This window comes from Lissotriton helveticus, chromosome 2_1 (assembly GCF_964261635.1).
Source record: "Lissotriton helveticus chromosome 2_1, aLisHel1.1, whole genome shotgun sequence".
Lineage (NCBI taxonomy): Eukaryota > Metazoa > Chordata > Amphibia > Caudata > Salamandridae > Lissotriton > Lissotriton helveticus.
In genome coordinates this window covers 246,194,521-246,215,242 of record NC_136059.1, presented here as the reverse complement: position 1 = coordinate 246,215,242, position 20,722 = coordinate 246,194,521, and the positions used below count along the sequence as shown (strand labels likewise).

Below are 20,722 nucleotides of genomic sequence, written 5' to 3'. Positions count from 1 at the left end.
GAAGTGAACGCAGCTGTGGTCCGTCCAATGGAGAGCTGTGGTGTGATCGAAGGAGATGTGCTTGCTGGAGGTGAAGATAGGGTCAAGCGTATGTCCGGCAGAGTGGGTGGGGGTGTCTACCAGTTGTGTGAGTCCTAGATTGGTCATGTTATCCAGAAGGGTGGTGGTGTTGTCGTTTTTCTTTTCCAGGTGGAAGTTGAGGTCTCCCAGAAGAATGTAGTTTTCGGAGGAGAGGGCGTGTGGGCTGATGAACTCAGTGATGTCTTCGCTGAATTGCGTGCGGGGGCCAGGGGGTCTGTAGATGAGTGTGCCTCTGAGTGTGGAATTGTGGTCGGTGTGAATCTGGAAGTGAAGGTGTTCGGCGGAAGCGAGGTAGTCGTCGGAACTGGTCGTGATGCGGATGGTGTTCTTATGGACGATGGCGATGCCTCCTCCTGTTTGGTTGGTACGATCCTTTAGGTTTCTGGGATGGCTATGGCGATATCGGGCGCTGATGAGGCGTTCATCCATGTTTCTGTGAGGAAGGCGACGTCTGGCGATGTAGTGTCGAGTAGGTTCCAGAGTTCGATGGAGTGTCTGTGGACTGAGCGGGTGTTGATCAGGATGCACTTTAGGTGGTTAGTATTGGATTTCTGCTTGGAGTTTGTGGATTTGGTGTGGGTCCTGATGCAGTCGAATTTGCAGGAGAGGCAGGTGAAGGGGCCATGGATGTGTCCAGGGGCGGCTTGATAACAGTTTAGGAGGCAGCAAGGGTTAAGGGCGGAGAGGGTTGCGGCGTCATAAGTAATGCGGGCGGATTGGGAAAAGCGGGGGCCAGGGGGTCTGGCGCTGGGCACGGTCCAGGCGCGGACGGGCGTAGAGGGGCTTACCTTCGGCGCGCATAGGGCGCGAACGCTGCGCGTAAATGCATCAATCATATGTGGATAGTGGGAGGAGGAGGGACGAGGGAGGATCAGCTGGGAGGCGGGGAGCGGGGCGGAGAGCCGGGCTGGGGGTCACAACAACAACACAAAATGGCTGCAAGCCAAAAGGCGGCCGGGACGAGCTTGGGGTACAGGTACAGGTAATGGAGGTCACAACAACACCAGTGAGATCGGCACAATCAGGCGCGATTCTGCAAGCAGGCACAGGCAGCAATGTCAAATTATTAAATAATTAATTAGCAGTCTAGCGACGCAGCGTGGCAATGAAATCTAAGGCAGAGGCAGCAATGTCCAATCAATCAGCAAACAATGCGCAGTCTTTCAATTAAGTGATGGCAGAGCAGCTTAATCCAAAACGAGTTCAGCAGAAACAGCGCGAGCAGCGCTACGATACCAGGTTAAGGCTGAGGAGCTGTGAGGGGAGCAACCTCCTTCGAGGGTCTCAGGGCAGTCACCAGGATCCCAAGTTAGTAATATTAGTGTTATAATAGTGACAACGTCAGACAAGATAATGTACATACATAATTACTAGTAGTGATCACCTAAAGTACATAATGCAGAGTTGCCAGCACTAAATGTAAAAAGGATTTTTACAATTTGGAATGCCTCGACATAGGTATTACCCCGCAGCCATAGTTGCAATGCACCAGACACTAGGGTAATATTGCATGATTTTTCATTCAAATATAAGCTTTAAATATATTTTGGAAATCCATTTTTCTCTAAAAGTCAGCTTAGGAGTTCTGAAAACACCCATTTTCATTATGAAGATAAACATTTGAATTCTGGGATACATATATTAACTCAGTCAAACAAAAATTTCGATTTTAGTATGGATTTACAAGTGCTCTTGGTTTTTAATCCTTCTGTTGTCTAAATCCAGTGGGCCATATAGGTAAGCAGAAGCCTAGCTGATATGCAACAGAGTGCTGTGAAGTGGGCAATTATTCGCTATCTTCACCCATGGGAATGGGAGAAGCAAGGCCTTTCTATCAATGGGGATCAGATGCTCTTTGGAAAAAAAATTCTGCTACTTTCTAAAGCAGAAAAGCAAAAGATAGAGCCTGAATGTAGTGATTGGTTGTTCCATAGTTCTTGTGTGGATGTTGAGAAGGCTAGTTTCCAAGTTATTTCTTTGTTTAATTTCTGATCTGGCACAAGCTGTATAACTTAAAAGATGGTTTACTTTTTGAAGTAATGCGGATACATTACTCGCAATCACACAGATAACTGGACTGTGGTCAAACTAATTACTCCAAATCTTTTGTGTTAGGTCTGAGAATAACATTAGGACTACCCGTTTCTCAATTTCCACTTCTCTTATTAACACACTTTAGACTATTGGTTAAACACCGCTCTAGGAAAGTGATTAGTTGCCTGATCTTTGAGAAACGACTTCCTACTTTAAACTCCCACACCCCTTCAAAAAAAGCCTAACCTTCTCTCTTTTTTTTTTAATTAACTATACAATTTATTTTGTTTGTTTGAAAATGTAGGCTTAACACCACTTTTTTTTATTCTTTGACCGATTGCTGAATAGTGTTAGTTAAAAAACAGAAGAGACAAAAAATGGTTTTACAAAAAGAAAAAAAAAAATACATATATAAATAACAGACAAATGGCCTACCTGGTATTTCTGCAGTGATTGTCTTGCTGCTCCCTGAAACCTCTTCTTCATCCGAAGTACTTGAGCTGGAGTCGCACGTCAGGTCACTGTCACTGGTACTGCTGTCCTGCAGCAAGTTGTACTTCTTCCTCGCAGCTGCCTCGCGCTTCTGCCTCAACAGACGAATCCGCTCTTTGTGCTTTTGGCTACGATGACCTTTAACTTTGGAAACTTTACCATTTTGCTTCTCGCTAGATTGCCGATTCTTCTTCGCAGCCATAACGGATGTTTCGCTCTCAGACCTAGATCTTCTTGACTTACGCCCAATGGTAGCTCCAGGTACCCCAGCAGTGTCTCCTTCCACTGGGACTTCAGCCTGACAAGGCTCGTTTTCTGCTGCAGAAGACAGTGTATCAGAATCAGCCAAGTGCCCACTGGAAGAAGGAGAAACCATACAATGATTCGAAGAGTCACTCTCATCAACTCTACCAACCGTCGGCTTGTCACTTTCCGTCGACGCTAGCTGAGACTCCGAAGAGTCTCGTCTGAGTTCCATCAGCAAGCAAGGCATTGAAGCTAACATTGTAGAGTCTGCTGCATTCAGTACAGCATCGGTTTGTGTCTGTGTTTCAAGTTCTAAAGACCGGTCTTTTGCTCCTGTGGACTCTTTTTGTTCGCAGATTGAAGGTAGTGCTTCAGGTAGGAGGAGATCGTTTTTCCCCATTGCCTCCATCTTCATTTCAAGGGTTGCCAACTTCCTGTTGTCAGATCATGGACGTGACGGCTAAGTGAGTAAGGGTTTTCCAAAGAAAGCAATGACTGAAAAACTGTAGAGAAAAAAAACAGAGCAGAGTGAACAGAAACAAAATGTCTTGCTTGTAGTCATTCATTAACCTGAACACTATTCAAAAAAAGCAATTCTCTGTATTTAGAGAGTCTTATAACCACACATGCTTTACAGTCCACTTTGACTAAATGTTGATGTAAAGTAAGATGCACAGAAATGCAGTTATTACAAATGTTACCTTACAGTCAGAGGCAATGCTCACTGATCCATGGCTGCACAGGTTGGGGAGAATAAACGCTGCACTATAATCTAAACACTGCCACACACATTTTAAAACAAATACATAAATCGGATATTGAAGACTTGAAAACCATCATCATAATAAGCACTTCAAATAAAAGTATAATCCAATGCAAAGAGTTTGCCTTTAATGAACTTAGAAGTTAGTCAGACAATGCAGGTCTAGTCTTACATTATCCTCACTCACCAACTTTGAAAGGGGAGAGGATGTGGCACTGTTGCAAGAGTTGCCGACTTTGGAACTGGAGAACCACGTGCAAGTCTGATCTTGCGGTGTATGGAATAAATGAAAAAAAACCTTGTGCAGCTTGACTATTGCTCATGTAAAGCACCGAGATGTCCTTGGGCCTAGTTTGTGCTATATAAAACTACTAAAACCACAAACGCCTGTGGGCAAACTAGGATGTGTAAATACTATTACAGCTGCAGTTCCAGTTACTTTGCAGTTTGAGGAAAGTTAGTCTTCAACTAGTGGAAGAGGTCAGAAAATGTCAAACGCAAGGTAGTGGAGAAAGATCATCTGTTGGCACCTGCAAAGTAGCAGTAAAAGGAGCAGTAGTTTAAAATAAGGAGCGGACACTACTTAGGGGTAGAAAAATAAATTGCTTCAAGGACAGGTATTTAAAGAGAAAGCAGTTCTTGCCCACTGCAATATGCCTGCTCTAGGCTATTTTTTCTTACTCTCTATAAAGTTTTCAAGGAAGCATTCAATATGAATGAATCACTAAGTTTGGTTTAAAATCCATATCAACATGTGGTGTAACTCCACTAAAGTGTGTAAATATACCAAAGCTTGCTCTTGATAATACAGAAACAAGCAGTACAATTACCTCAAAGAAGCACTAAAATTACTGCCATTTCTGTAGGATTCTACGAGTACCTGTTCTCATCCAAAGTAGTACTTTTTACTGCCAGTTCGCTAACACAAACGCAAGTAAGAGCCGTCGGAGAGAGTAGATCGAGTTGGTGTCAAGAATCGGCAGCACAAACAAAATCAACAAAGTTCCAGGAGTTAAAGAAACATCTTGTTTATTGGGTTATCCCTAAAGAAACTGACATCCCTTGGTACAGCCCTAAATCTTTGATCTACATTAACTCAAATAACAAGCAGATGGGAAATAAAGAGACAATTGGCATTTACTGTGAAACAGACAACCTGTTTCAGCAGCAGTGTGTCACTGGCATACTGCTGCAACTGACATTGAGAAGCATAGGTCTAACTCTCTATGGGTGTGTATGAAATTGTGTGTACCAGTGAATAGTGACTGAGGTTTGCAGCAGAAGCCTCGCAGATGGAGGGGCAGGCAAACAGTGTGATTGGAGGCCTCCAAGAAGACATGTGTGTCCACACCATGAAGGGAAGTTGATGTAATGGTCGGCGAGATAAACATTTTTACCTGCCTGGGAAAAGTGCAATTATGCATGAATCGCAGGAACCAAACTTTTCCCTTGAAATGAAGAAAACCCTCTTAGTCAAGGCAGTCTTGCACGAGAGGAAGGGTAGGACGCTTAGTGAATCTACCAGCTGGATAACAGGCACCAAGTCTCGCTGAGCGTCTGGAAGGCAGATCTCCATCACAATTCCGGTCTTCCCAAGCCTCCCCAAGCTCCCCACTTCATTATGCCCATCTTCATCAGGTGCAGTGGTACAACAAAACGAGAGGTTGCTGGGCCCAAACCTGAATTTCCTTGGTAGGGGACGGATGGGTAGAGCAGAATTAATCTTCATTAGGGGTTACAAGCATTGTGGGCGCATACCAAAGCACTAGGCAATCGCATTGTTTTTAGGATGGCTGGACCTTCCCACACAAAAATCGGCCCACATACCATTGCCTCACATTGTTATATTCTCAGATGGAGGTCAATGATAAGAGCGTTATAAATAGGAGGCCTAAGAGGGACATCATTGCGACAACTCCTCAGATGATGAGCTGCTTTTTAAGCATTCGCAGTATGTCAGCAGGAAAGGGTGAAGTAACACTGCCACATCTCCTGGAATACTTCAGGAGTGTTAACTGCCTCAGCAGTGCGGATAAGCTATTAGAGCATGTGAAAGAAAAGATGAATACTGTAGACGAATGTGCGAGTGTGAATCAGTTATTCTGGAAAGCTTTGCGCTGGAAATAATGTGAATAAACAGTGAGTACTAAAATACTCCCCACACTGTTTTTGGGTGAATCCATTTCAGTTTTCTGCCAAGAAATTACAGCCATACAAGATAGGAACCAGTAACTATTGCCTGAGGCATCAATAATGAAAGCACGCAAATGGCCAAAGGCGGGCGGGTGCATGTACCACCTCCTTTCCAATGTGTCACTCACATGGCGCTTTGCTCTCGGGAGCGAGCAGCGGCGCGCAGGGTGGCAGCTACATTCCTCGTCGTGGATTAGGTTACTAAGAAAACACAGCTCGGTCGATTTCACTTTAGCAGCCACTGTCTGTTTTCCTTTGAATTGGGTATCTTACTAGTTGTAAAACTGCCAGGTGACGGCACGCGCAGGGCCTTCCTCCTTCCATCGTAAGATCCCAAGTGCTTCACTCAAGATAGGGCCCAGTGTTTGAAGAACCCACGCTGCGCGACCAACAGCGGACCTTCAAACCTCCCGCCCACAGCCTGCACTAATTAACCAAAATCTGATTATGTGAAGCCACCCAGGGGAAAAAGAAAACACAAAGGAAGCTGCACTTTTCACTTCGAATACATTTTACTCATGTATCGAGTTTCCTAAAAAAGGATCGCAGATACCGTTGCGCGTATATACTGCAAGACCACTGAATTTAGTGGAAATGAGAGTTTGCGAACTAATTAAGAAGTAGCGTTTGGCATCGCGAATACACTAGAACACAAAGGGAGCAGTGTCAAAGCCCTGGATGGCGCTAATTTGGGCCATTTAGAGCCTTGCATCTAAATTATCATGCAGATGCAAAAGGCCCCTTTAAATGGACATGGCCCTTTCAAAGAGTGTGCAATGGCCGCGCGCTTCAGCCGGTCATCCCTGTCCGAAACGGGCCTGGGAACATCACATTTCAGACAAACTTCATTCACCCACAACTGCGGTCCTCGCGCTGGGCAGGAATGACAAATAACTATCTTCCCACTTCAGGGATGTTTTTCAAATAAATAAGATGTATTCTTGTAATCAGTTCCTCAAAAGGCGTATCTCCAGCTTGCTTTTAAGAATTTCACAGTGAACTCGAGTTTCAAAACACTCAAAATTGCTTCTCAGAACCCTGTTAAAATTTCGAAAATCTGTTTGTAAAACATGAAGACCTGTAACCGCAACAGACAGTACAGAGCCACAGTAAGGCACATTTTATCTGGAATGCAACTGTAGCTCTCACCGCAGCCAGTAACACATGTGTTCGTAAGTATATCAAACAGGCATTCATTCACTCCATCCAGATGCGCAGTGCTCCAACTGAATATGTATGAATCGCCAATTGTGCTTTGCACAAAGCAAGACGCAGAGCGGAAAGACACAGTTTCCACCTTGCACCGAGGAGGCCTTAGTAATGGGGCACCCCAGCTGACAAACGGCGCAACTTTGGGGGAGAACTTCTAGACAGTTACATAACCTCGACTTTACACTTTTACAAACAGGCGGGAAAAATAAATGTTTTGAAAGGAAGGAAAATAGTAAACGGTCTCTGTTCCGTTCGCATGCCGGAATAGTACTTTATCACCCTAGAAAATAGGTGCAGACATTTCATGTACCTGGTGCAAGAGAGGGGGGTTTATGCGTGGCCACTCGCGACTAATATGTGTAGGCATGCGTGTGTGACTGTGTGCATATCGCGCCACTAGACTGTCTGCACGCACCTTCATGCAAACTACACAATGAAAAAACATTACTTTGCTTCAACCAAAAGTTGCGTACATTGTTATTTGCACCATCTCAGTCTCTCAGCCTTCTAAAGTTAATATATTGAAAAACACCACACATTTTACTAAAACATTACGGTCTTCGTATCATTTTAATCCACACTTACAAGATCTCCAATCGTTGGGTACATCAAACGCTCCCTTTTCTTCTCAGGCACCGGTTGGGTCACATAGCTTAAAAACAGCCACTAGCTCTGGCTAAGCACTTGTAAGGTCCCAAAGGCGAGACCTATTGGCTATGCCAATGCTTGGTTATATTGTGGGACTTGCACAAAAGAAATCTCTCAGAGAGGAGTATTCAATAAAAACGTAATGCCAACTGCAGGTACACTGGCACCAAGGGAAATCATGAGTGGAAAGGTTTCACCAATGCAAGTGCTCTTTAAAAAGGACTAAGTAGTAATGTAAGGAGGAATTGTCAGTCACGTCTGACTCCTAGCTGCCAAAACATGCAAGAGAAACCTCAAAAGTAAAGACGAAAGAAGCTCAGGCACTAAATTACACAGAATATACATGGAAACCAGCCAGCCACCCTATCAAGATTTAAAGTAGTGTTTCCAATAATGTTGCTTCGTGTCGAATCATCACTTGGATGTTGCCATGTAAACGAAATTATGAAAGCTGTGTACATATTCAACTCACACTCCTAACAGTCTTGGTAAGTCTGAAATGGGCATATCCCCATTGTCTGTAAGAATAATAACCTAAGTTGCTTTCTGAAAAACCTTATTTAGATTTAAACTAATTAAAATTAGATTTTTGACTCCAACTTGGAAAAATATTATTGCATTAGATACATGATATAGTAACACTTTAGGCAATATAGCCATCACATTACACTAGGGAATGCAGAACAGATTCTGCAAAGAATATGCACTCTCACCCCCTCGCTTATTTCGAACAAACAAAAAACAAAACCTAACTGCACACATTCATTACCTAGGTATGGACTTCACATTCTATGCAAAAACATTAGCATTTCTGACAACTGATAAAATGTTTTAGGTGTGTCATTGTAAGTAAGAACAAGAAACATTATACAATTTTATGTCAGCTACTACTCTAAGTTTCAGACAGTTATAGTGACATTTGGCTCTCAAATGTAACAGTACAGTGTGGTCCTGTCTGAGACATCTCAACTCTATCAGTTTCACCTGGTAGCACCTGATGCGAAGATCATTAACCTGGACGACAAACGACCTGCTCCAAAGCCCTGCAGAAGAAAGCGATACACCCCAGAGAATGGCAGCTCTGCATTTCTAACTCCACGTGCAACACGAGCCATACCACATCTCATAGGGCAAATGGAAAACACACGGTCAATTTCACTCTTGAAGTAAAAGTACAGCTAGCCTTAGGTAGCTTTTATTTATCAACGATCCAATTAGATGTACACAAAGAATTGGCAAAGCCAATAGCTCTCGCCTAGATATTGGCTTTGCCAATATGTTTTAGTTGTGGCTGTTCTGCATGGCTCAAAGTTAGAGGCTAGAGGAGAGTCTAGCAGAGCGGCCGAAGAGCAGAGCAGTGCGGCCGAAGAGCAGAGCAGTGCGGCTGAAGAGCAGAGCAGTGCGGCCGAAGAGCAGAGCAGTGCGGCCGAAGAGCAGAGCAGTGCGGCCGAAGAGCAGAGCAGTGCGGCCGAAGAGCAGAGCAGTGCGGCCGCGCGCACCGCTGGCCTGGCTGAGAGTGGCGCACACCGCTGGCCTGGCAGCAGAGAGCAGCGCGCATTGGAGTGGCATAGTGTGGTGTTACTTAGAGTGGCATATACTGCAGTGGCATAGTGTAGAGTGCAGTTGTGCAGAGTGCTTTGGCATAGAGTACAGCGTTTAAGAGGAGCTTGGAGTGGCGAATAATGCTGTGGCGTAGATGGTTTCACAGTAGGGTGGTGTGCTGTAGGGTACCGTGCAGTTGCGTAGAGCAGCACAGAGTAACAGCATGAATGCAGTGGTGCATAGTTACATTAAAGTGGCGTAGAGTGTATTGGCGTATAGTGCAGGGGCATAGAGTGGAGTGGTGCAGAGTAGATTGGTGTGACCTAGACTGGAGTTCAGTGGCAAGGAGTGAAGTAGTACAAGGTAAAGTAGAGAGGCGTACCGTGAAGCAGAGTGCAGTAGTGTGGAGTAGTATAAAGTGCAGTGGTGCAGAGTAGAGCGGCATAGAGTGGAGTATGCATGGTAGGAGCACTGCTTTCTGAACTCTACCTTATGTAACCAGGCCAGGTCTAAACTGAGGTGGCATGGCGAGCAAATGAATGATGGATTTAACCCAGATCTCTTGACTGGGGGTGAATGTTTTGATTTGTTCTGCATTCCGTCCATCAATTGTGTGTCTTTTGCTTTATCGCCCTTAGTGTGCCAGGTATGCCCAGACGTGGGCCCTGGGCTCACTGTGCCACTGGAATCAAGTTATCCTGGCGGTTGAGGGGTGAAGCCCTGAAACCGGTCCTAGGATGCTCGTTTCCGGTCCAGGTAGGACCTTGCTTAGCAGTTCGGGCTGGGCTGTTCCCATGAGGCACAGGGTCACGACTGATTTGCATATGGCCAGGTCTAAACTGCGGTGGCATGGTGAGGAAAAGAATTATGGATTTAACCCATATCTCTTGACTGGGGGTAATGTTTTGATTTGTTCTGCACTCCCTCCATCAATTGTGTGTCTTTTTTTACCTTAGGTAACAGCTGCAATTTGTGCATTTTAAACTTACATTTTAACTGATTTGTTTTATGCTTTAATAATTTCTGTGTATTTTTTATTTGTTGAGCAGAAGTTTAAAGGGAATACTGTTCTTTAAAGTGATCTCCTTTTACCGCGAGCCGCGACACGAAGGAATCATAGAGAGGCTTTTGGCCTCACTAAACCATGGAAGGGTGGGAAGAGGCGGGAGGCTGGCTGTCTAGTAGCCAACTCCACTTCCTCCTTAAAACAACGACTGAGGGCCCGACACACGTAGCAGGCACGCAAAAGGGAAGCCCGTCCAGGTCCAGCAACCCTGGTCCCCGCAACTCAACACCTTATAAGTACACTAGAAATGAGCTTTTATCGCTTAGACCCCCGCTACACTCACCATGTGCTCCCTCGCCAGGAGCAAATTGCCCACCCTTTCCCAAAGGAACCTGCATCCATTGCGGATACAAGCCACCCTGCCTACACGCATGGGACCCATCTATAAAACATCCTGTCTGCAACCTTTGTGGCTTTCATTTTGCACTTCATCTGTCAATGAAACCCACAACATACACTATGCTTCTGCTCAACTGCCGCTCACTCCCCAAACACTCCACGGAAATCTCCCTAATGTTAGAGGAAATAAGCCCAGACATCCTCTTCGTCAAAGAGACATGGCTGCAGGAACACTCAGAACCCGATCTGGTACAAGCACTTCCGCCTGGATACCAAATACTCCGCCGTGACCGTAAAAAAGGAATTGTCGGCGGTTTAGCAGTAATCTATAAAGCAGACTACGAAGTCACCAGCACCCCCGTGCATCTTCCAGACAGTGAATGTCTTCCTTTCTTTATAAAACTCAGCCCCACTCATACCTTTTCGGGTATGCTCATATACCGCCCGCCAGGGTCTCAGGGTCAATTTCTCTCTTACCTTGCCCCAATAGCTGCAAACCTTGCACTCAGCTCTGCAAACTTTACAATCCTGGGCGACCTCAACATCCATTTGGATGACACGAACGACCCCACCGCCAGAGAACTTTCCTCTAGCCTACATGCCCTTGATTTACATCAACTTGTCCCTGGGCCCACTCACCAAAAAGGCCATCTCTTAGACCCCATCTTCAGCAACTGCCCCAACCTTCACGTTAAAAACCCTTCCCCCCTTCCCTGGTCTGATCACTTTCTCATCCCATTCACCTGGACCCTTCCCATCCCATTCACCTGGACCCTTCCCTATCACCCCCCTCCTAAACTCCCGACGATTCAACAGTCACGCAACTGGCAAAAAATCCCCCTACCGGAGTGGCAGGATTCCTTACAGTGCAAAAAACCCATTAACTCATCCAATCCCATCCAGGGCAACGAGAAATATAACAGATGGATTACTAGCTCCTTAGATCTAGTACTCCCACTAAAAATTATCCATCCCAAGAGGGGCAATCCAACAGCCCCATGGTACACGACTGATCTACGGGAGGCCAAACGTGCCTGCAAACGAATCGAGAGGAAATGGCGCCTCGATTACCTTCCAGCAGATAAAGCCAGCTATATAGCAGCTATTAAAAAATATAAAGTAGATATCCAACTAGCGCAGGCCAAATACTACGAACAAAAGATAGATAAAGCAGCGTCTAGACCCAAGGAGATCTACCGGATAGCTAAATCCCTCCTGCAACTTCCCGAGAACCCAAAGGTGTACAACAATACCCAGACCCATTGCGAGGAAATAGCGGAGTTCTTTCATCATAAAATATAAGTCATCAACTCCTCTTTCCCTCACCCTGCCACCTCGCCCAGAGACTCCACCGAGCTAGGCCCCAAGACAGTCACACTCAACGCTCTTAAAAGCCTCCCGGCACTAGACCTAATCAACCTAGAAAAAATCATGGGACAGGTTACATTTGGATCACCCACTGATCCAGCTCCCCCGAGGGTTCTCACCCCGATAACCAGACAGATATCACCCACCATCCAAGACCTGCTCAATTCCTCCCTCCATACTGGCATCGTCCCGCCCCTATGGAAAAGAGCTATGGTCAAAGCCTTATTAAAATAAAACCAGCCTTGATCAATCCAATCCTTCTAACTACCGACCTATCTCCCTCTTACCTTGGCTCAGCAAACTTCGAGAAGTACGTCAATTCTGTCTTGACCGACTTCCTGGAATCTAACAACATACTGGACCCCACCCAGACGGGCTTCAGGCCTCGTCATGGAACAGAGACTGCCCTGATTGCAGTGACGGAGGAGGCAAGAAGGATCTTGGACGGTGGCGGGTCTACGGCCATCGTCCTACTCGACCTGAGTGCCGCCTTCAACACTGTAAATCACAGCATCCTACTCCACCGCCTTGGTTTGATAGGAGTGTCAGGAACAGCACTCACTTGGATGAGATCCTTCCTCACAGACAGATCCTTCCAAGTATTTGAGAGGGAGTTCACCTCCTCCAGTAAACCTCTTAATTGTGGAGTGCTTCAGGGCTCCTCCCCGAGTCCCACCCTTTTTAGGTTTTGCCTCGCCAAAAAGATGCGCTCTGCGCATCTTTTTCGCGCAGGCGAAAACCTGATGAGAATTGTAGTGTGCTTTGGGTCGGCCCTCCTCATTCATTGGCTGGCTCCGTAAATGGAGCCTTGCCATTGGACGAGGGGCCTGTCCGTCAATGCCGGACCAGACACGGGGGCGTTCCCGACATTCTTTGGCTTTTGCCGACGTCACGCGACGCCGGGAACGCCCCCGAGTCTGTTCCGGCATTGCCGGCACCTCCCTTGCTCCCCCTCCCGCTTGTTTCCTGGTGCCCGCCTTCGTGCTCCGGCCGGCCGTCGTCAGCGTCTCTCCTCCCCCTTTCCCGCCCCCTCCCGCTTGTTATTTCAGTTATTTGCTCAACAAAGAATATTTTGAACCTCTGTATTCTAACCACTGCTAAAATTGGTGCATAAACTATTATAACTTCGTCCGCCAGAAGAAATCGTTTCAGATTCCGAACTAATGCTACGTTTATTTTGCTGTGTATTTACTTATCACTAAGCGCAGGGGAGATTCACAAAATCAAACACTAGGCCGCATATATCCACACGTCGGACCTAATGTCCCGCCATGTTAGGTGTAGCTGGCCGATTCAACACCGTTTGGGCGTGGTTAGATGCTTTGACTCCATTCCCCGTTTCTTATATCCCTGGGTAACTTGCACCCACTCTAGATTTTCGCCTGCATATGGGGAACCTTATATTGAGAGTGCGCAGCAGCAAATATAAGACAGAGGCGAAGTCCGCTTTTCTCACGAATGACCACCAACGCAGCCTCTCCCATCTGGATTTTATGTCCGCTCCCCAGAACATAGAGCAGGTCACGTGAGAAGAAATGTCATAAACAAAGAAAAGGGGTGTCACGAGACAGCTCGTGCGCAGGCTCCCCTTGCAGATGTCAGGTTTAGTCCTTCTTTTCTGTCTCTGTTGACAGGTACCGTGGGTTGGCCTGGCTGTCCTAGGGCTGCGCATGCGCTGTTGCTCAGCTGTCACCGCTCCCGGTCTGCGCTGGTGTCGGGCGAGGTCGTCAAGTAGAGCCCGGTGCCTCGCCATGGCTGGCGCTCCCGGGGCCTCAGTTAACCCCTTCCTGAGCGACTCGGAAGAGGAAGATGAGACCGCGGCAGACCTCTTGTCCCCGTCAGGCGGCTCGGAGCCTGCTCTGTCACCAGCTGGACCCCCGGTACCGGCCCCTCCCACGGGCCCTGCAGCGGAGCCGCGCTCGGTGCCGCTGGATGTGCTGGCCGCTCAACTCCTACGGGAACAGCTGGTGCTGACGGCGCTGGAGCTGCACACTGAGCTGCTGGAGAGCGGCCGCGAGCTGCCGCGTCTGCGGGACTATTTCTCTAACCCGGGGCATTTTGAGAGGCAAAGCGGGTGCACTCCGCCCGGAGCCGGCCCCGGGGGCGCCCCAGTGCCGGCCGGGGGGCCCCGCGAGGCCTCGCACAGCGCAGGAGCAGCCGGCGGAGGCAGCCTGAGTAAGTGTTCCTAGTGCATGTGACATCTCTGTGATTAAGAGTGTCAGCGAGGAAGGGGGTGGAACCTGATCGTGAAATGCACAGATCACCAGTGTGCACCCTTGGCACGATTCTGTGTAAGGCATGGTAGTGATGGATGAGTGGGTTGGCCCATCCTTTTGGCTTCATTATTTGTTACCTATCCAAAGAATGATTTTCTGCATCCCCTGTGAGGGCTTGAGGTGCAATGACACCTTTTCCTTCTTCCGGACTTTCTCGCAGCCTGCCCTCTCGCAGCCTGCCCTCTCGCAGCCTGCCCTCTCGCAGCCTGCCCTCTCGCAGCCTGCCCTCTCGCAGCCTGCCCCCTCCCAGCCTGCCCTCTCCCAGCCTGCCCCCTCCCAGCCTGCCCTCTCCCAGCCTGCCCTCTCCCAGCCTGCCCTCTCCCAGCCTGCCCTCTCCCAGCCTGTCCCCTCCCTGCCCTTTCCCAGCCTGTCCTCTTCCAGCCTGTCCTCTTCCAGCCTGCCCTCTCCCAGCCTGTCCCTTCCATGACCTTTCCCAGCCTGTCCTCTCCCAGCTTGTCCACTTCCAGCCTGCCCTCTCCCAACCTGCCCTCTCCCAGCGTGTCCCCTCTCTGCCCTCTCCCAGCCTGCCCTCTCCCAGCCTGTCCCCTCCCTGCCCTCTCCCAGCCTGTCCTCTCCCTGCCTGTTGTCGTGTCCCGGCAGCAGCAGGCAGCAGGCAAGAGCGTGCACTGCGTCCCCGAAGTAACAGCCCTAAAGCAAGCAAGAAGTACGCCCCCTCCCACCAATCCCTGTTAGGTAGTGGAAACTGTCCAAACTGGGGTGCAGACAGCCCCTCTCACCTTTCAGCCTGGTACCACTGCACCAGCCGCACTACTTCCCTACTGACCATTCTCCACTTCAGCCCCGTCTAAATTACAATTCCTGCTTGTGACCCTTTTGCCTGCTTGTGCTCGTTTTCGTGACCCTGTTGCCTGCTTGTGCCTCCGTGTGCCCCTGTTGCCTGCTTGTGCCTCAGTTTTCGTGCCCCTGTCGCCTGCTTGTGCCTCAGTTTTCGTGCCCCTGTCGCCTGCTTGTGCCTCTGTGTGCCCCTGTCGCCTACTTGTGCCTCTGTGTGCCCCTGTCGCCTGCTTGTGCCTCCGTGTGCCCCTGTTGCCTGCTTGTGCCTCCGTGTGCCCCTGTTGCCTGCTTGTGCCTCCGTTTTCGTTTTCGTGCCCCTGTTGCCTGCTTGTGCCTCCGTGTGCCCCTGTTGCCTGCTTGTGCCTCCGTGTGCCCCTGTTGCCTGCTTGTGCTGTGTGGGTGTGTGTGGAAGGCTCTGTGTGGGTGTGTGGAGGGCTCTGTGTGGCTGTGTGTGTGGGGGGCTTTGTGTGGCTGTGTGTGTGGGGGGCTTTGTGTGGCTGTGTGTGTGGGGGGCTCTGTGTGGCTGTGTGTGTGGGGGGCTCTGTGTGGCTGTGTGTGTGGGGGGCTCTGTGTGGCTGTGTGTGTGGGGGGCTCTGTGTGGCTGTGTGTGCGGGGGGCTCTGTGTGGCGGTGTGTGCGGGGGGGCTCTGTGTGGGTGTGTGTGGGGGGGCTCTGTGTGTGTTTGTTTGTGTCATTTGCTAGAGATAAAGCTAGTGGCATTGTAAATGACAATGCCATTTATTTATGTTTAAAAAAAACATAAATAAAAATAATGTCAAGAGCAATGCCAATAGCTCTAACTTTAACAAAGGCAAAACCATTGCATTGTAAATGCTTGTTAATGTTTACCTCAGTCCTCTAGCTGAAGTCGTCCGTCCCTTTGGTGTGAAAATTGTCACCTATGCGGACGACACGCAGCTGCTGGAAGCGTTGGATCCCCCCCTCAACTCCCACCACAGCCTTCACAAATGCTTGGAAGCTGTCGCCGCCTGTATGTCGGGTTCCTATTTAAAACTTAAAGGGGATAAAACAGAGATAATGCTCCTTGGAAATAACATCACGAAATCCATTGATCCCATCTGGCCCCTCTGTTTAGGTGACCCCCCGCAACCCAAGGAGCAAATCAAGAGTCTAGGCATCTGGCTCAACCAAACTCTCACCTTCAACTACCAAGCAACCAAGCTCGCTGCCACCTGCTTCGGGCTGATGAGACTACTTCGAAAAATTCTCCCGCTCCACTCAAGACGGATCATGGTCCAAGGATTAATTCTTTCGCGTCTCGACTGCGGTAACGTCCTATATCTTGGCGCCCCACGGTCCACACTCACCAAACTTGAAATCATTTAAAACTGCGCGGCAAGAATCCTTTTGAACATCCCTCGTCCAACCTCAGTCAAAGCCAGATTGAAAGACCTCCACTGGCTCCCTGTGAGAGCCAGAATCGAATTCAAGAGCATGTGCATGGCACATCGCTCTTATTGGGGAACAGGCCCTTCAATCAATCGCCCCTTAGTGAAAGCCTATCTTCCCACCCGCCCCCTCAGATCCGCGACCTCCCACCTCACCTCAGTACCACACATTAGAAGAGCCAGATGTGGAGGCCGCTCGCTTTCTTACAATCTGGCCAAGACTTGGAACTCTCTCCCCCTCCCTATCATATCAGAATCCAATTTGCTCACCTTTCGAAAACTTCTAAAAACCTTGCTTTTTAATAGGACTTCGATCTAATTTTTTCTCTGTTCCTCAAATTCTAGCCTCTTCTGCTTAACCCACTATTTTTCTTCTACAGCGCTGGGACGCCCTTGGGTTGCCATTGCGCTATATAAATTCTCATTCCATTCCATTCCATTCCAAGCCACAAACAAACAAGAACACACACCTATCCACGACTGATCAACAAGCAGCTTTATGGAATTTGGGACTGATTAATGCCCGTTCAATCCCTAGGCATTCCTCCGATCCAAGAGCTATGCTAGAGGAAGACCCCCATGGATATACTGTTTGTAATGGAAACATGGCTTAGTGACAGATCAGGCCCAGATATTCAGCTCGCTGTCCCCTTAAGCTACCAGATACATAGATTAGGTCAGGTAGACAAAATTGGGGGTGGAAATTCTATTATTTTTAAAAATTAGTTTAAATGTATTACCTCCCCGTTTACTCTCCCGGAGCGTTGATGTGGAAGTTGAAGTCTCCAATGAGTATGTTTTCCATGGAGACGATGGAGTGTGGTGTGAGGAGGTCGGCGATGGCAGCGGTTCGAGGTCCAGGAGGTCTGTAGGAGTGGGTGCCTCGTAGGGTCGTTCTGGGGCTGGTCTTGATGTGGAAATGGAGGAGATGTTCGGTGGTGGACGGGGAGTCGCTTTTCCTGGAGGTGGTGAGTCGGAGGAAGCTCTTGTGTGCGATTGAGAGTCCGCTTCCTGTGCAGTTGGGGCGGTCCTTCCTCTGGATCTTGTATCCGCCGGGGATGGCGGTGGCCATTTCGGGGCAGAGGTGAGGTTGGTCCAGGTTTCATTGAAGAATGCGACGTCAGGCGAGAGGGTGTTGAGAGGGTGTTGAGGAGGTCCCCGATCTCTACAGCGTGTGTGTAGAGAGCGCACATTGAGGAGGATGCACCTCAGGGCTTCATGGGTACTGGCATCCGGTGTGGGGGTGACTGCCGTGGGGTGGGGTGGGGAGGGTGGTGAAGGTTTGTCAGTAGAGTCGGCAGGAGAACTGGCTGTGTGTGGCGTTCGGTGTAGACAGCTGGCAGTTGTTCCTTCTGGGATTGAGTGCGAGGAGGGCAGCAGAGTTGTAGCGGTGGGTGGTCGGAGAACCAGGGTCCCTGGTGCTGGTTGCGGCCAGGTGCAGACGGGCTTGCCTTTGGCACGGTGCCTGGCCGCCATTAAGTACGGGTTGGGGAGGGTGGTCTTAAGCAGCAGGGAAGGAGAAAGAAAGAGAAAAAAGGAAAAAACAGGAACTAAGTAAAATAGAAAGGAGTAAATGAGCAGTGAAGGGAGGAATTGAGAAGATGAGAAGAGTAAGCGGAGCCAGACCGGCGGCCAAGATGGTCGCCCGGGCTCCCGGCTCTGTCGGCCTTCATCCCCCGCCGCCTGCTCCTGTCGACTATCCTCTGTGACGGTGTTCCCGGATGTCGGACGGCGGGCTGAGCTGCTGCGTCCGACTCCGGGGTTTTTCTGAGCCCTGATTACGAAGATGCGACCCTTCGTATTTTGCGGCCTTCCCGGGGCCGGAAGCCGGGACCCCGCGTGATGCTGCTGCCGCCCGCGAGTGCAATAACAACGGCCTCGATGGCCCAGGAGGTGCCGGTCTACCGCTACGGAGGTCTGCCCATCTCTGTGAGTGTGCCTCTAGCGCTGGCCTCGTGGAATCTGGTGAACACACTCCCCGCTGCCCCCCTCTGCCGATTATGCTCCCCCCACCCCCCTCAGGCGGCTGATTGACGCTATGGCGGCCTGGACGTTGTTCTTTGTTCCCGGATGGGACCCAGATTTGCCCAGGCGAATCGATTTGGTCCTGTATTTCCAGCCGTCGTAGCCACTTGATGCACAAAGCGGCTGTGGTGTTTTCTGGTTTCGGGGAGGAGCTCAACTGTGGCCGTCCGCGGGGCAGTGGACATGGCGACCATACTTTGTGAAACGCAGAGGGCGCGAGGTTATTATGCACCTCTCTGTGTCATGGACTGGCGGTACTGGTGTTGGTTTGGACGGCGTCCATGCTGTGTGTCCCTCTTGGAGGTGGCGCATCGAGGGGACATGCCTGATAATGGCGGTGGCAATCTACATTGACGATCAAGGGGTTGGGATCGTCTGCCCCCTGTGTGTTCGAAGAACGACATCTGACCTGGACCGTTCCGCAACGCCCCGGATTATGTGGACTGGAAACGAATGCCCGATGCTGATACTATCCTGGTGCTCCTTTGTGTGTATGGGCCCTTCTACAATTTCCCGCGTTGACTTTGCTGTGCGGTACGGAAACGACTTTCTTGATGGTGGATAGGCTGGACTTGTACCCGGAGGGTTCCCAGTTAATTCCAAGTGGTGCGACGCTGAAGCGCCTACTCCCGTGGATGCTTGGTTTCTTTGGTGATACCATCGGACGTGTGTTCCTTGCTTTTCCTTTCCAGCTCCTCTTCCGATGGCTGGCTTCATCCTGAGACCTTGAAACCGAGCCTTGACTATTCTGCTTGAACTTACCTTTGCTCTTAGAAACGTGACCGATTGAGTGGCGTAGATGATCTTCGAGTGTGACGTACACTGGTATACTGTGAGATTCTCGGCTACATTGACATGTTGGTTTCCTCCGGTGCTTTGATTGCGGGGCCCTACACCGCATGGATTGGGATGGGCTGATGGTACGGGCTGTATGGGTTTCGTGAATGATGATACTCTGTTCTTTATGGGTGTTACACAGGGGGATTTTCATTATGGTTGTGTCTGTTGAGCGGCCGAGCAGTGACTTTTATCCTGTTTTTGTGACCATCCTGAGACTTTGTCAATGTTACTGGCGTATTTGCATTGCTACGCGGCGGGGGGGGGGGGGGGGGGGGGGGCGGGAGCCCGTTCTGGGGACCCTCCAATGTTTTTTCTTCTTTCCCCCTTTTCTTTTGTATCTATGTGGATTATTGTCCTTCCTTTCATCTTTTTTCCTTCTATATTTCGGGTTTTTGACATTGGGCGACAGGCACGCTGCTAGGGGGGGTGGGCCGTAGCCGTCAGCAGAGGTGCAGGGTGGGGGGGTAGTGTTATTGTTTGTGTCCCCTTTTTGTTTCTATGGCCTTTTGTTTCTGTCGTTTTTAGTTTCTCTGTACCTTTTTCTTTTCCTCTCTTTTCCGGGATCCGAATTGCTGTACTCTCGTTGAGCTCTGCTCATTTAGATACTAAGGATCGAGGTTTTTCCAGTATTTCTTGGTGCAGTGGGCATATGGTGATTCTGACGGGCTAGCTGTGTTGTTTATTGTTTATCCTGATCAGATGTTCTCGTGCTAAACTCCTGTTTACCATAGTCCTGCCTGTGCATGTTCGATATTATGATTATCCCTTGTTTTGTTTGGGCTTAATTGTGCGGCGTTGGATCCTGCTTATTCTTTATTTTCGAAAAAAAAAAAGAAACCTTCTCTAATCCTGTAATTATTGTGCACCAACTGCATCCTTGAGCTGTGGGGTATCTCTGGGGAGGCGGGTTTTCGTATTTTTTGGACTTAATTGACTTGATTGACCGCCCCTACTTTGATGGCCGACCGTGATGGTCTGTAGGCCAATGCCTGTAACTGTATTGTGGAACAATAAAGGTTTAAAAAAAAAAAAAAAAAGAAGAGTAAGAGACCAAGAGGGCAGAGAAGGCAGCAGAAGGCCATAGAGGAGCAGGCCAGAAGCGAGGTAGAGCAAGGCATGGCCTCAAACCGGGGTCAGCAGAGAGAGCAGGAGGCAGGGTACTCACTGCTGGAGCTGCAAGCTAGGAAACAGAAGCCTGTCCAAAAGGTCAGGGGTCTTAGATGTATGCATCCCCAAGAAAATCACTGATCGCAAAAACAACATCCTCAAATATCCCCGTGGTACAATGACCATCTCATTTTACTGAAAAAACTATGTAAAAAACTGTAAAGCCTCTGGACGAAGGAGTACGATCTTGCTGTTCTCAAAACTCAATATAAACCCATGAGTAGGTC

General features: G+C 49.0%; 1 protein-coding gene across 5 annotated transcripts in view; it reads right to left on the bottom strand.

The window, feature by feature from the left end:
- The window catches only part of ARK2N (arkadia (RNF111) N-terminal like PKA signaling regulator 2N), a 399,402-nt gene that overhangs the window by 189,858 nt on the left and 188,822 nt on the right, over positions 1-20,722 (bottom strand). For all 5 annotated transcript variants that reach the window (XR_013606992.1, XM_078674756.1, XM_078674758.1 and 2 more), the window contains exon 2: positions 2,551-3,356. Coding sequence is in view for 4 of the 5 variants with exons in the window: in XM_078674756.1 (XP_078530882.1) it covers positions 2,551-3,268 (718 nt within the window). In the remaining variant the exon portion in view is untranslated. The remainder of the gene's footprint in view (positions 1-2,550; positions 3,357-20,722) is intronic.